General features: G+C 41.3%; 1 protein-coding gene and 1 long non-coding RNA gene across 6 annotated transcripts in view; one reads left to right on the forward strand and one right to left on the reverse strand.

The window, feature by feature from the left end:
* The window catches only part of NDRG3 (NDRG family member 3), a 77,672-nt gene that overhangs the window by 42,480 nt on the left and 18,549 nt on the right, over positions 1-16,643 (reverse strand). For 2 of the 4 annotated variants that reach the window (XM_082746269.1, XM_082746266.1), the window contains exons 2-3: positions 15,275-15,376; positions 3,260-3,295 (exon numbers count right to left, since the gene is read on the reverse strand). In XM_082746269.1, the coding sequence (XP_082602395.1) occupies positions 3,260-3,295; positions 15,275-15,331 (93 nt within the window). In that variant the 5' untranslated portion in view covers positions 15,332-15,376. The remainder of the gene's footprint in view (positions 1-3,259; positions 3,296-15,274; positions 15,377-16,643) is intronic. The other 2 variants (XM_082746268.1, XM_082746271.1) reach the window with 1 other exon arrangement.
* On the forward strand, positions 6,521-16,027 carry LOC309872293. 2 transcript variants are annotated; one of them, XR_014315767.1, is made up of 3 exons: positions 6,521-6,787; positions 7,162-7,368; positions 15,735-16,027. It is a non-coding gene; the product is annotated as an uncharacterized lncRNA (long non-coding RNA). The 2 variants fall into 2 exon arrangements; XR_014315768.1 differs by lacking the exon at positions 6,521-6,787 and having other exon boundaries at positions 7,004-7,368.

A 16,643-nucleotide genomic window follows, 5' to 3' on the forward strand; every position in this document is an offset into this window, starting at 1 on the left:
TTTTTTTTTCTTATTTTTCAGTGAGCGTGTAATTGTTTTTTAGTTTTTTGTTTTAAGATTTTATTTAGGGGGGCGCCTGGGTGGCTCAGTGGGTTAAGCCGCTGCCTTTGGCTCAGGTCATGATCTCAGGGTCCTGGGATCGAGTCCCGCATCGGGCTCTCTGCTCAGCAGGGAGCCTGCTTCCTCCTCTCTCTCTCTCTCTCTCTGCCTGCCTCTCTGCCTACTTGTGATCTCTCTCTGTCAAATAAATAAATAAAATCTTAAAAAAAAAAAAAACTTAAAAAAAAAAAAAAAGATTTTATTTAGGGGTGCCTGGGTGGCTAAATTGTTAGGTGTCTGCCTTCCATTCAGGTCATGGTCCTGGGGTCCTGGAGCACACACACACACAAATCTATTTTATTTATTTATTTGACAGAGATAGCAAGAGAGGGAACACAAGCAGGGGAAGGGGGAGCAGGAGAAGCAGGGAGCCCAATGTGGGGCCTGATCCCAGGACCCCTGGATCAAGACTGGAGTGGATGGCAGACGCCTAAAGACTGAGCCACTCAGGTGCCCCAGTGAGCATTTAATTTTTAAAAAACGATTTATTTATTTATTTTGGAGGGAGAAAGAGAGCATGCAGGGGGGAAGGGCAAAGGAAGAGAGAGAGAATCCTAAGTAGAATCTCCACTGAGTGTAGAGCCCAGTGTGGGGCTCTATCCAAGAAACCTGAGATCACAATCTCAGCTGAAATCAAAAGTTGGATGCCAAACTGACTGAGCCACCCAGGCACCCTGAGCCTGAAATTTTTTATATGTAATTTTTTTTGGGGGGGGGGAGGTATTCAATTTGGTGATAATCAATGCTTCTATACTTTTTTTTTTTTTTGAGAGAGCATGCATGTGCACGGGAGTTGGCGGGGAGGGGTAGAGGGAGACGCAGATTCCCCACCAACCAGGGAGGATAATGTGGGACTTGATCCCAGGACCCTGGGTTCATGACTTGAGCTGAAGACAGACACTTAACTGACTGAGCCACTAAGGCACGCCAGTTTTATACTTTTAAGTAGAAGTATACATATACTATTTCTGGAATTCTTCACCTTGAATTTTACTGTTATACTCTCTTAAATGATCTCCTTCTAGGTAAATTATATCAGATATTAACAATAGTCAAATTTGGGGCGCCTGGGTGGCTCAGTGGGTTAAAGCCTCTGCTTTCGGCTCAGGTCATGGTCTCGGGGTCCTGGGATCAAGCCCCGCATCGGGCTCTCTGCTCAGCAGGGAGCCTGCTGCCTCCTCTCCCTCTCTGCCTGCCTCTCTGCCTACTTGTGATCCCTCTCTCTCTGTTAAATAAATAAATAAAATAAAATAAAATAAAAAAACAAAAAACAATAGTCAAATTCAACTGGTTAAACCTAAATCCAAACCATAACTGAAGTTAGATCAAATTAAAAACACAAAAACCCAAACTTAACTGCCACCACTTATCCAAAAATGACTTATTTCTTGAGTAAAGGACCTACAGCAAGTGATTCTTTCATAGCAAGAGGTGTTTGACACCAGGATTCAGAAATCTGTAACGATGCTATGAACCTGCCCCTTATATAAACAAGTTACACCTGTTCTGTTAAAGCACTTCAGCTAATTGAAGAACAACTTAACCCAACTCAACTCTTTAAAACTTTTCAGTTCTAGACATTTCCAGGTTGGAAAGAATAGGCTACAGATCCAGGAAGAATGAGGTTTTGCAACTGCAATTCTATCCAATGGCAAGTTATGAAACCTGATTCTCAATCTCCTCATCTGTAAAACAAAGATAATAAAAACCACCTGGGATAGTGCTCTAAGAACTGGAGATGATTTATGTTTACTATCTATAGTAGGTACCTAATACATTATTATGATATAACTGGTTTAGTTTTTCCTTTCAATTCTAATGCTATAGAGACTCCACTGTACTTAATATAAAAATGCATATCTAAAAATAACTATCTGGGGGCACCTGGGTGGCTCAGTCAGTTAAGCATCTGCTTTCAGCTTAGATCATAATCCCAAGGTCCTGGGATCGAGCCCCGTGTTGGGCTCTCTGCTTCTCCCTCTCCCTCTGCTTGTTGCTTTTTGCCTGCTTGTGCTCCCTCTTTATCAAATAAATAAATTAAATAAATATAACTATTTGCCTGTGGGTGCTTGAGTGGCTCAGTCAGTTGAGCTGTGACTTCGGTTGGGGTTCACGATCCTGGGGTCCTGGGATTGAGCCCCTCATCAGGCTCCCTGCTCAGAAGGGAATCTACTTCTCCCTCTCCCTCTGTTCATGCCCTCTCTCAAGTAAATAAGATCTTAAAAATAAAATAAAATAAAAATAACTATCTGCCTATGCATGTACAGTTTGGCTGAATCCTGGAAGCAAGGAAGTTGGTTTTCTAGCACCTCCCTTTCCTGCCTCGTACTTTAAGTCTACTTCATGTTGCTTCTAATAGTCACTACTATGACATCCATCCTCAAAGTAGGAGAGTCAGGATGCATGGGCTTATAAGGTTCTCATTTCCATGTACTCATTCCTCCCATTTCTTTCAGGGCCAGTCAGTAGATAAAGTAGGCAGATGGAGACATGCTCATTCATTTTATTGATTTTTAAATTGGCAACAGATATAGGCAAAAGCAACTAGGAAGAACTGCATCATTTAATTAAATCCTAATTTGCCAAGTTGAATTTTGCATCTCCAAGCATAAAGCCAAAGGAAACCTGAATTTTGTATTACTAATGCTTAGTTAATTTCTCTTTTTCTCTTAGAAAAAGATTTTGTTGGGATGCCTACTGCCTCAAAGGAGCATGCAACTCTTCATCTCGGGGTCATGAGTTCGAGCCCCCTTGGGTGTAGAGATTACTTAAATAAAACTTAAAAAAAAAAAAAGATAAAAAGATTTTGTTGGTAAGTCTCCCCTCCAAACTGTCCCTACCCCACCATCTCCACAGTGAAGTGACAATCCATTTAACACCTGTGACTGAGGTTTCCAGTATCATTTGAGGAGAGGAGATCTTAATCACAAAGTGACAGTTCAACCCAGTAACCTACAACCATAAAACAGGCACCTGGCAGGCAATTTTTGAACACGACAGCAAATCATTTTAAATAAACTTGATCCAATGATCAAAAGAACACGAAGGAGTTATGATTAGCTATGAAGAGAGATCCACTTCTACAGGCCACCAGGAGAGGGAGGGAAGCACTGCAGAGATCCTGTACATAGCCCCGCTTTGGTGCTTGTACAGTCCTTACCTGACAGTCAAAGTCCTGGAAGTTTCGTGTACCAGTCTGTCAACAGAAGGCAGAAAACACAGTCAGTTTCCCCATGTGGCTTCCCCAAATGTGCAGCAAATTCAGTTCACAGTGCAAGCAGTGCACGTGCAGCCTCTTGGTTGCCATAAAACTAAAACGGTTCTCATCAAAAGGCTTCAGAGGCAGGGTGGGCTCCTAACATATGTTAGTAAAAGGTGAGGTTACACTTTGGCAGGCTTTGTGTAAAGACAAAGGAAAGGAACCCTGTTGCCCAGTAGTTTGTAGCTTCCTGCTTCCCTACCTAAAAAGGGCAATGAGAACTTGTGGGAAGAGGGTAAAACATGGATCAGAGTCCTAGAGCACACTCACAACCCACCTAGGAAGTACCTGGAAAAAACAGGATTGAGAGGAACATAGAAGGTAAGAGCCACGGTACCAGGAACCAGGAATTAAAGGATCAAGGAGCGAACAAAGATATAGATGGATGAAAAATTGAAGACTTGTAAAAAAAAATTTTTTTTTAAGATTTAAAAAATTTGTTTGTCGCAGAAAGAGAGAGCACAAACAGGAGGAATGGCAGGCAAAGGGAGAAGCCGACTCCCGAATGAGCAAGGAACCTGATATGGCACTTGATCCCAGGATCTGGGATGACGACCTCAGCCAAAAACAGATGCTTAACCAACTGAGCCACCCAGGCATCCCAGAAGACTCATAAATTTAACAGGGGAAAAGGGCAATGTCACTGAAGAAGGGAAAGACAGACAAAACCGGATTCCTAATATGCTGGCATATCTATTCATCCTGTGAAATAGCTGATAGGAAAAAGAACAAGTCACTGAGTCATTTAAAAGGTAGAAAACAGTCAAAAGACCCAAGAAGAATTCACCAAGCTTCTAAAAAGAGATTATATCATAGTAATGTTTGATTGAAAAAAAAATCAATGGCAATGACTCAGAGGCATTTTTTGTACCATTTCACATCCCAGAGCTGCAAACTATATGACCTAGGAGTATATAAAAAGAATAATAAATGATGTGTTTTTTTTTTTTTAAGATTTTATTTATTTATTTGGCAGACAGAGATCAAAAGTAGGCAGAGAGGCAGCAGAGAGAGGAGGGAAGAAGGCTCCCCGCCGAGCAGAGAGCCCAACGTGGAGCTCAATCCCAGGACCCCGGGACCATGACCCGAGCCGAAGGCAGAGGCTTTAACCCACTGAGCCACCCAGGCACCCTGAATGATGTGTTTTAGAGGAAAAAAACCATTGACTTGATCTTTCATAAAGTAAATGCTCCTACCCTGGAAAAAACGCTTTTCATTATTTAGAAATCATGCTATCATAACATATTCTATTCTGTCTAGAATGGCTTCCAGTAGAACTGCTACTGGGCACCTTCCCAAAAGCTGCCCCTCCAAACAGGATCTAGATATCTGATCCCAAAGGAGTGTGAAGCACTTCCATACCCCTTCAAGAAGATCCTCTTAGAAGCAGTTTTGTATTGGGGTGCCTCAATGGCATAACTGGTTGGGCAGTCAACTTGATTTCAGCTCAGGTCATGATCTTGGAGTTGTGATATGAAACCCTACGTTGGGCTCTGCGCTCAGGGTGGAGTCTGCTTAAGACTCTTCCTCTTGGGGTGCCTGGGTGGCTCAGTGGGTTAAAGCCTCTGCCTTCTGCTCAGGTCATGATCTCAGCGTCTTGGGATTGAGCCCTGCATCGGGCTCTCTGCTCAGCGGTGGGGGAGCCTGCTTCCTCCTCTCTGCCTCTGTCTGTCAAATAAATAAATAAATAAATCTTTAAAAACAAAAACAAAAGAGAGAGAGACTCTTCCTCTTCCTCTCCCCACATCTAAGATAAATAAATAAATCAGAAAGAAAAAAAGAGAGAGAGAAAGGAAGAAAGGAAGAAAGGAAAAAAGAAAGAAAGAAAGGAAGGAAGGAAGAGTGAGTGAGTGAGTTCTGTATCACACTCTACACTCTTGGCAGGACAAAACAGAGAGGTTAAAAAAATTTTTAAGCCCAGTATATAAAACACACACATACATGCACACAACCCAAATATACAAGCTGTTCTTTCCATAAGAGTAACTAGCAAAACTAAATGAGATGATCTAGAGTGCCATGATCTACTGTGGTAGACATTAGACACATGTGTCAACTAAAATTTATTAAAACAAAAAAATCCAGTTTCTCAGTCACATTATTCACATTTCAAGTGCTCAACAGACAAATGTGGTTAGTACCTAATATATTATTGGGCATTGCAAATACAGAAAGATTCTGAAAGAATAAGGCTATGGATGAACACATCCTTGTTTCTCTGTAAGTGGCAGTAAAGCCACACTAGATTACCAATCACAGAGAGAGGAGGTGGCACTAAGAACAGCAAAAAGAGAGTGGTAGAGACTGCTAGTCTGAAATATTATTCTTGGTATGAAACCAAGTTCACAAATAAAATCTGATGCAGTCACAGCATGCAAAGAAACCGTGCAGATGGGACCATACAGCACATCTTCAAAGAATGCTGCCATTGGCGAAAGGATTATCATGTTCCACGACTCCCACTAGTCTCATACAATACTTAAGAACTTTTTCAGAGAAGTCATTTCTAGTTAGACTGTGAGAAGCAAAAAGGGCCCTCTCATGGACTAGGGTAGATGGTTTCAGTAGGATATGGTCATTCAGTGAAAATAAATTAGGATACAAATAGTCTTCACACTTTGACCTCAACTACATGAATATGTACCAAAAGACTAGCAGAAAAACACCAAAACATTAACAATAGCAACTATTTCTCAATGGAGAGATAATGATTATAATTTTCTTTATACTTCTCTATAATGAGCAAGTACCTCCCTTTCTGTAACTAGGAAAAAAAAAACATTTGGTATGGTACAAAAAATATGTTTGTAACTTGGTATTTTATAATATAAGATTTAAAGGTTCACTTAATCACTTGAGAAATAATGTATAATAATGTAAAAAAGATCATATTAGGGAGCATCTGGGTCGTTCAGTTGTTAAGCATCTGCCTTCAGCTCAGGTCATCGTCCCAGGGTCCTGGGATCAAGCCCCCCATCGGGCTCCCTGCTCAGCAGAGAGCCTGCTTCTCCCTCTCCTTCTCCCACTGCTTGTGCTCCCTCTCTCACTGTGTCTCTGTCTGTCAAATAAATAAAATCTTTAAAAAAAAGATAATAGTACTTTGTTCCAATTATTTAGAAAGATTAGAGAAAAATCACTCTAGACTGAACTAAAATCTTGGTCATAAAATAGACAGACACAAATTCTGATAAGCTATTTGGGAAGCAGCTGTCATTATATGCATGAGTTCCCCTTCCTCATAACCATATGATCACAGTCATGAGGTATTTTGTGAGTTCCTAAAGCCTGAGAGGAGCACAAAGCCTCTAAAATACTAAAGCAGAAAGAGGCAATTCTCTCCAGAAATCAAAGCCACTCTTCTTTAATACCTAGCGAAAAACAACTACATGCTCTTTATCCAACATACACAGCTAGACTCCCAGAGAAAAGGTAATAATAATTGAATGAAGATTATCTAACACCTCTTTACTTTAATTCCAGTATAATTAATATACATTGTTGTAGGGGCGCCTGGGTGGCTCAGTGGGTTAAAGCCTCTGCTTTCGGCTCAGGTCATGATCCCAGGGTTCTGGGATCGAGCCCCGTATTGGGCTCTCTGCTCAGCAGGGAGCCTGCTTCCTCCTCTCTCTGCGCCTGCTTCTCTGCCTACTTGTGGTCTCTGTCTGTCAAATAAATAAATAAAATCTTTAAAAAAAAAATACAGTGTTATATTAGCTTTGGATATACAATGCAGTGATTCAACAATTCTATACATTCCTCAGTGTAAAACTTAATGTTGTTTTAATTTGTCTTCTTTTTTTAAGTAGGCTCCACACCCAGCATGGAACCCAACCCAGGACTTCAATTCACAATGCTGACATCAAGATCTGAGATGAGATCAAGAGTTGTCTGTGTAACCAACTGAGACATCCAGGTGTCCCTGCTGTTGTTGTTTTTAAGACATGCCAGACAGTCTTAAAGAATGGTTTCAAGCTTCTTGAATGATCATCTCAGAGAAAGGATATGATAAGGTATATCTGACAGTATTTGGCATCCAAGTGTCTGAATGGAGATCATTAGCTGGACCCCATTCACCTGTGGTAAACTGAAGCCATATTCTCTGGACTCATTAAAAATTTAATACTATTCACTGGTTGTATCCTAGAAGGAGAAAGAATTCGCTGGAGACTTACCTATCTCTGGTATTTGAGGTACATGGTTACACTCTAACAAAACTTCTACCCGTTTCCAGCTCTGGGTGTTTTTTTTTCTTTCTATCTATTTTGAAGATACCAGTAATTCCATGTTCAGAGAGATTCTTGCACTAAAGACTTAATTAGCAGAAAGGGATTCACGCAGGAAATTAAAGTAATAGAATTATTTGGGGAAAGACAGAAAAAAGAATAAGTCAAGAAAAAAGATATATTTTTACTGTAAATTAGAGTCAAGGTAGAAGCCAGCCAAGGGCAGTATTTCCTGGTGCAGCCTCAGAGCCAAATGTAGAAGGTAAATGAAGCAGCTCAAGAAGGTAAATTAAAAAGAAGTCATTCTCTCAAATACAAGGCTGGAGAATAAACAAGAAGCAAGTAAGAATAGATCAATGAATAAAGTATGAAAAGAAGGGGTGGGGGGCATTTAAAAAACAAGTTATTTCTAGGGAGAAGAGAAATGTAGTTTCCCAACATGAGATCCAGTCAAGAGGCATATGTAGTTTCAAAAGACAGAAAACAACAGATATAAAGAAAGGCAAGATGTGTAAAATCTTAGAACTAACTAACAATTGAAAAAGATTTGAGTTAAATCTACCTCTTCTGTGAACTTGACCTGTGTCTGATTTATCACTCTATCCCCAGTCCTGGTACTTAGTAAATGCAGTAAACATCATTTTATAATGCTTATAAGCATCTCAAAATTGAGATACTTACTCAATTTGAGTTAGGAAATAAATACTAGGGGCGCCTGCATGGCTCAGTTGGTTAAGCCACTGCCTCTGACTCAGGTCATGATCCTGGAGTCCTGAAATCAAGTCCCATATTGGACTTCCCCTATTCTGCAGGGAGTCTGCTTCTCGCTCTCCCTCTGCCTCTCCCCCTGCCTCTCCCCTGCTTATGTTCTCTCTCTCTCTCTGTCAAATAAATAAATAAAATCTTTTAAAAAAAGAGAAATGAATACCAAAGTTACATGCTATTGATATGGTAGGAACTAAAGTGGAAAGGAGTTGCTACAACAGTAAAAATTTTAGAAACAAACTGATTAAAAAAAATGTCAAACAGAATAAGAAATGGCATTTTTAGTAACAAAAGACAATAATCCTTACCAATAGAAAGTGGAAAGATAAGGAACTGTATAAGCAGAAGAGTTAAATAGGCCTAGAAAATGCTGTTTTTCTTTGTTGATAAAGATTAATCAACACAGATTAATAAATCTATGTTTTACAATCATTAATAAACTGTTTTAAAATAGGAATCTGCTCAAACTGATAATCCAGATTTAAAATTATATATATTATATATATACACACAAGTGTTTATGTGCATATATGTGTATATATATTTAGAGCATCTACATTATTATCTTCAAAAAATATTAATTAAGAAACAGATTTCAGGGGTGCCTGGGTGGCTCAGTGGGTTAAAGCCTCTGCCTTCGGCTCAGGTCATGATCTTGGGGTCCTGAGATCGAGCCCCGCATGGGGCTCTCTGCTCAGCAGGGAGCCTGCTTTCCCCCTCCTCTCCTCTACCTGCCTCTCTGCCTACTTATGATCTCTATCTGTCAAATAAATAAATAAAATCTTAAAAAAAAAAAGAAACAGATTTCATAAGGAAATTTGTAAAGAGGTCAGATACTTGGATAAAACTATCTACAATCAGATAACCATCTGCTTCAACTCTAAAGGTACAATTTCAACTCTAAAATAACCTCTCCTCTAAACTAACATACTATCAGGCTAACAACATGTGTCACTGACTGCCTGCACTAAAAACTTCCATGGCTAAGGCTTCTTCCACCATCTCCTGCTGATCTTGTAGCTGGTTGACAGTGTTTTGACACAATGGCACCATTACTTGCTTGGGAACTCACTTCCTGCTCCAGTCCCATCTAAGCCATTTCTGACAACATGGGACAATTACTTCTTAGCACATTTAAGGGACACCCTCCAGGGCACAGTAGATGTAGCACTTCACAGATAACACTCGTTAATGAAAATGTCAGTAACTGTTTTTAAAATTAAAGAAAAAAAAAAGCCTTGGCACTAACCCCTCTGGCTCTTTCTGCTGTCCTGAAAGTTACAAAAATGCTCACCCACAGCTTCTCCCTCCTCTCTCCTCTGCTTACATTTCCAGGTACTAGCAGAGCCCGAGAACTTAAACTGCAGTAGGGTCTATCTCACTTTCAACCAGGAATTTTAACAACCAGGAATAAGTAAATAACTTGTTTCTATTCTCCCCACTAAACAGTTATTCCCCTCCTTGATATTTCCTCAATTCTGTAGAAGCCAACAGTGGTCTTCTACTTATTTCCTCAAGACTGCCCTTTGGCTTTCACTAGGCCCAGTATTTTTCACACCATACCAAATCCTTTTTTTCTGTTTCTTTCTTTCTTTCTTTTTTAAGATTTTATTCATTTCTTTGACATACAGAGAGAGCGAGCACCAAGCAGGCAGAGGGAGAGGGAGACAAGCAGACTCACTCTCTGCTGAGCAGATAGGTGGATGTGGGACTCGAACCCAGGACCCAGGATCAAGACCTGAGCCAAAGACAGACGCTTAACTGACTGGAGCCACCCAGGTGCCCCCTATTCTGGTTTTCTAATTATAAAAAGGAAGGTACATGCTCATTATAGAAAAGTATGAAGAAAACTATAATTATCTATCATCTCTCTACCAACAAACAGCTGCTATCATTTTTCTGCTAGTCTTTTCTGGTACATATTTTAATGTAGTTGAGGTCAGGGAAAAGGAAGCACTAACTGGTCAACTCTCTTGCTTGTTATAAGGTTAGCTGAGGAAGCTGGAATAACCAGCTCCAAGAGGCAGCAGATGGTGGGAAGAGGCCTAAACCCTGTGATCTGGGTTGAAGTCAACAGATGTGGGTACTAGTCTTGGCTTCACCACCTTACTAGACACTAATCCTGGATAAGTCATATAACCACTTTGAGCTTTACCTGTAAAATGGGATTAAAACTCCATTTCAAGTACTTAAAACCTTTAACGACTTACTTCATTTCATAGGAGGTTGGGAGATTTAAGGAGAAGATAATATTTGTGAAAATGCACTAAAAATAGTTAAATGGTATTTTAAAAAAATATCAGTTCATATGTCTGTACAATTTCTGCCCCCCAAAACAAAGATAAGTGCTGGCAGTTGCATCTTTTCATCACTGGAGCCAAAACAAGCATGGCAAAATTACCCACTTCTTCACAAATCTGAGCCACAGACAAAATTACCAGCACGCTAAAATTAAATGGGAAAAGTACCAACAAATGACAAGAGATGAGTTAACATAAGCCTCGCTTAGAGCTATTTTGAGAATGCTTCCTTATAGTCATCTCAGGACAAATCTCTCCATAATAGGTTGGGTCTAGACTTCCTCCAGCGCCCTGAAGCCTGGAAGGGTACAGCAATGGCTTCTGGGTAAGAGTATATCTACAAGAATGGACAAAAAGATGAAGTGAACTGATACATGTTTTAAGACTTTTCCTTAAATAGACAGGGCAAGCCACAGAGGTGATGGGGTCAGCATAGTGGAAAGGCCTCAGGTATTAGGAAAGGACAGACCTAGTTTCAGTCCTCACTGCCACATACTGACATGGCAAGTCAGTTTTTCAGTCAGATTTTCTTCTTCTACTAAGTGAAGAATAATACTATGTACTTCAAATGAATACTCTTTTGATTAAAAGAGAGAAGGTAGGTAAAACACCTGGCACATAAGAGTGCTTAATAAATAACAGCAGGCTAGCCAAAAAACAAACAAACAAACAAACAAAAAAAACAAAAAAACCCAACAACTCCTCCCAAACAAACAATTTCAAGACTTCTATTCAAATTTGGAGGCCTATCCCCTACAGTAGTGGTTCTCAAATGGGGAGACTCTGCCCCCAGGGGGCATCTGACAATGTCTGGAGACATTTTTGGTTGTCACAACTGAGAGATGCTGGCATCTAGTGGGTAAGACCCAGGATGCTGCTAAACATCCTACAACGTACACAACAGTCCAGCCCAAAACCGAGAAGTCCTGCTCCACAGCAAGCATTCTTTGGTACTCAATCCAAGTAAGACACTTCACCCTTCTCATCCTTAGTTTTCTTACCAGCAGTATGGGAACAAACTGATCTGTGCTCCCTATACCACCAGGCTCCCGGGGGATCAAACAGAGTAAATGATGAAGCACACTGCCAATATATCATCACACCTTTCACAATGAATGCAGAAGCACATACTTGCTGGGCAAAGAGAGCAGCACTCAGGTATTGAGGCAGGGGGACCACAGCGGGTGGAACTCTTTCTTTGGGAATGCCGCCATCCAAAGAGGACCTCTTCTCGATCTTCTTCTACAAAGCTGGGCTGGAGCTGGGGAGCTCTCATGAATAGTGAGGGGATAGGAACGTCCAGCCCAAAACCGAGAAGTCCTCCTCCACAGCAAGCATTGAGAGAGAGAGGGAACATGGAAAGTGGGTAGGAACACCATAGACCTATCAAAGAGGAGCTAACATGGGGCGCCTGGGTGGCTCAGTGGGTTAAGCCTCTACCTTCGGCTCGGGTCATGATCCCAGGGGCCTGGGATCGAGTCCCGCATGGGGCTCTCTGCTCAGCGGGGAGCCTGCTTCTCCTCATCTCTCTCTCTGTCTGTCTCTCTGCCTATTTGTGATCTCTCTGTCAAATAAATAAATAAAATCTTTAAAAAAAAAAAAAAAAGAGGAGCTAACAGATGTTAGGAAGTGAGACATTGATAGCTTGGTGTCTTAGACTGCTTGGAATGCTTGAGAGGCTTAAATAAGAGAAATTGATTTTCTGATTTTTCTGGAGGATGGAAGTTCAAGATCAAGATTCCAGCAGGGTTTGGTTTCTGGTGAGAGCTCTTTTCCTGGTTTGCAGATGGCTACCACCTTGCTATGTCCTCACGTGGGAGGCCAGTATGTGTGTGAGAGAGATCGCACTCTTCCTCGTGAACAAAGCCACCAATTCTATTGGATTCAAGCTCCAATTCTACCCTATGACCTCATTTAACCTTAATCACTTCTAAGGGCCCTAACTCCAAACAGTCACATAGAGGCTGAGGGTTTTAACATGTGAGTTTGGGGAGAGGAAAGGTGCACAATTCAATCAATACCACTTGGGCACACTTCAGATGCAGCCAAGGTATCACTATGGCCTCAAGAAGGAAGGACCCAGGAATTAATTCACTGCTTTTCTATGGTCAGATTCACTCAATCTTTCCTTTTCCAGCTGTCTTTTCTATGAGATATGTGGTAAATTAACTCCTGCAGCTCTTTCATGTAGGTGCTACTCAGGCATCCTATGAATTTCCAGGGTTCAGGAAGGATCCTCCTCTATTTGTGCCCCAGTCCTCAAACATCAGGTCACGCATTTCCAACAATGACTAACCAGTCACTTGAGGCATGGTTCTCAACTTTGGGATTTTTTAAAAAAGCTCAACCCCAGACCAATTCAGTTAGAATCTTTGTGGAGAATCTCTACCAAAAACCAATAGTGATTTTTAAATTTCAAGTAATTCCAGAAAGCAGCCAAACTCGAAGACCCCACTGATCACAGAATGGTATGTGTGTCCCATCCCCTTCTCCTCGCATTCCAATTCAGTTGGTCTAGAGTGGGACCCAGTATTCTGTATTTTTAAAACAATTACCCATCTGATTCTAATGAGCAGCCAGGTTTAGGATAGATTACTACCTTCCTGAAGCTAAACTGCCTATTCCCACCTATAACTATTCATCTCTGTGGCTATACATAAGCTCTACAGATGCAGATTTTATTTCCTTCCTCCTCCTTGTGGCACACGATTTTGGGGACAGCCCTTCACATGCACCAAAGGCAATAAAGGAGGAGAGAGTTTTCTGAAAATATGAGGGAAAGCAGCAGGAAAAACCAAATGGGGACTAAAAAAAGTTTGTGCAACTTCAGGAGGGAGAAAGCAAAAACTAGTGAAAGATAACGAAAGGGTGGGAATGTAGGTAGAGAGATGAGGTCACGCAATAAAAAATGGGCCTGGCAAGATCCAATAGCAAATTAATAAACACGCAGTAAGTCAACAGCCCCAGAAGTTAGAGGTGGGTCTTTGGGCAAAAAAAGATAAGGGGCAACAGTGTCTTCTGGTGTAGCACCCCTATCCCAACCTCATCCATCTTTACTCTTACTTTTTATCAATATTTTTCTTTCTTTCTTTTTTTTTTTTAAGATTTTATTCATTTATTTGACAGAGACAGCAAGAGAGGGAACACAAGCAGGGGAGCAGCCAGGGAGAGGGAGAAGCAGGCTCCCCGCTGAGCAGGGAGCCCGAAATAGGGCTCGATCCCAGGACCCTGGGATCATGACCCAAGCTGAAGGCAGATGCCTAACAACTGAGCCGCCCAGGTCTCCCATCAATACTTTTCTCAGGGAAGAATGCCACGGGCTCATTCACAACAAGTTACAAGGGTATTTTAATAGGGGGTGCCTGGGTGGCTCAGTGGGTTAAAGCCTCTGCCTTGGCTCAGGTCATGACCCCAGGGTCCTGGGATCAAGCCCTGCAGGCTCTCTGCTCCAAAGGGAGCCTGCTTCCTCCCCTCTTTCTCTCTCTGCCTGCCTCTGCCTACTTGTGATCTCTCTCTCTCTCTCTGTCAAATAAAAATAAATAAATAAATAAATAAATAAATAAATAAATAAATAAAAAGAGTATTTTAATAGGTGCAATGACAATAAATCCAAAGCACAGGTTAGAAAAGAGGGAATTTCAGGCACATTTATTGAATGGAGAGGGACACCTACCATCACACCACTCCTCCCTGAATCCTGGTGGCTGGGAACTACGCTGCCCACTGTTCTCTAACACTATCATAAAAACAGGGTGTATTATCAGCATCCACACAACCTGATGAAAACCTCAAAGATGACAGAAAGGTCACATCACAGATTTGAAAAACTTTAGGGAAAGTTTCGCAGCCTATATACATCACCAGCCATGGATGTTCATTTTTTTTTTTTTCTTTTTATTTATTTATGTGACAGACAGAGATCACAAGTAGGGAGAGAGGAGGAAGCAGGCTCCCTGCCGAGCAGAGAGATGCCAGGATGTGGGATCATAACCTGAGCCGAAGGCAGAGGCTTTAACCCACTGAGCCACCCTGGCGCCCCTTGGATGTTCATTTTTCTTATTGATTGAAAGTCAGGCACTTGGATTCTAAGTCAAACCTTTCTCTCATACTTTTTGTGTAACTCTGTCATATTATTTTTTCCTTTACCGTCTCTATCAGTAAAACAGGAAAATCTCAAGGATAATCTGATTGAATTCAGTCCATGGAAGCAAAAGTAGGAGGAAAGGAAAAAGGAAGGAAAGAGATCAAAAAGAGTCTTAAGAAATGTATTTTTTGGGACGCCTGGGTGGCTCAGTTGGTTGAGCAGCTGCCTTCGGCTCAGGTCATGATCCCAGCGTCCTGGGATCGAGTCCCACATCGGGCTCCTTGCTCAGCAGGGAGCCTGCTTCTCCCTCTGCCTCTGCCTGCCATTCTGTCTGCCTGTGCTCACTCTCTCCCCCTCTCTCTCTGATAAATAAATAAAATCTTTATTAAAAAAAAAAAAAAAAAAAGAAATGTATTTTTTAAGTATTTCCTTCATAGAAAAGCTAAATGTGTTTTGAATTAGTTACTATTCAGAAAGTATAGAAAATGAATCTATCACAGAAGAAAAGACATATATATTTTAGTGAAAACAGTGTAGTCCTTACCTTATCGTTTAGAAGTGGTTTGATCTCTGTGAGTTGAACATCCTGAAGTTCATCCATGAGGACAGATGAGAGCAGGGGATTCTCAAGAATAAATCAGTAACTCTGAAACAGAAGAAAATGAAGTAAAGAAAGAGGCTTAAACTAGAAGTTGAAAACACAATAGTCTCACTATGTCCCTTCATTCAAATACTAGAGCTTAGTATGTGTCATATACTGCTCAGGATGCTGAAGACAAAGGAAACTAAATAGTCAAGGGAGACAGACTTTAAAGTGATCTCTGTCTCCTATTCCTATTCATACCCTTGCATAACCCCCTTCCCACCACTGAGGGTAGGTGGGACCCCTGGCTTGCTTTTAACCAAAATGGCAAGTGATGGTATGTACACAAGTAGCTGTACATGATGATATTATATAATATTTTAACATCCATCTTGCTGAAAAACACACTTTCCTTTGCTAGCTTTGAAAAAGCTGGCATGTTGTGAAGAGGGCCACATGGCAAGGAACTGAGGACGGTCTCCAGCCAAAAGAGTAAGAAACTAAGACCTTCAGTCTAACAACTTGCGAAAACTGACTGCTGCCAATAACCACGTGAGCTGGAAGTGGATCGTTCCTCAATCAAACCTCAGATGAGAAAATAGCCCTGACCAACAACTTCGACTTACAGATTTGCACAAGACCTGGTAAACCCATGCCAGATTCCCAACCTCCAGATATTGTCAGGTAATAAATGTGTGTTGTGTGTTATTCTAAGTAAGTTTGTGGTAGTATTTTTTTTTTTTATTAATACAATAGTCTTTGCCCTTCTGCAGTGTCCAGTTTAGTTACTGAAGATGTATAGCTAAGAGAACAACATGCTCAATGTTACGCTTCAAGAAACAACAGTTTGGGAGGAAGGATTAAGAGGGAAACAAAAATTGAAGGCTAACGCTAGGATGAGGCCCTGATTAAAGAATGAGAATGGGGTGCTTGGGTGGCTCAGTGGTTTAAGCCGCTGCCTTCGGCTCAGGTCATGATCTCAGGGTCCTGGGATCGAGTCCCGCATTGGGCTCTCTGCTCAGCAGGGAGCCTGCTTCCTTCTCTCTCTGCCTGCCTCTCTGCCTACTTGTGATCTCTCTCTGTCAAATAAATAAATAAATAAATAAAATCTTAAAAAAAAAAAAAAAGAATGAGAATGAAAGAGGGAGATGAGGGGCACCTGGGTGGGTAAGTGGGTTAAGCCTCTGCCTTCAGCTCAGGTCATGATCTCAGGGTTTGGGGATCAAGCCCCATTTCGGGCTCCCTGATAAGCAGGGAGCCTGCTTCCCCAACTCTCTCTCTCTGGCTGCCTCTCTGCCTACTTGTGATCTCTGTATGTCAAATAAATGAA

Source organism: Mustela nivalis, assembly GCF_964662115.1.
Source record: "Mustela nivalis genome assembly, chromosome: 8".
In the NCBI taxonomy this organism is placed as follows: Eukaryota; Metazoa; Chordata; class Mammalia; order Carnivora; family Mustelidae; genus Mustela; species Mustela nivalis.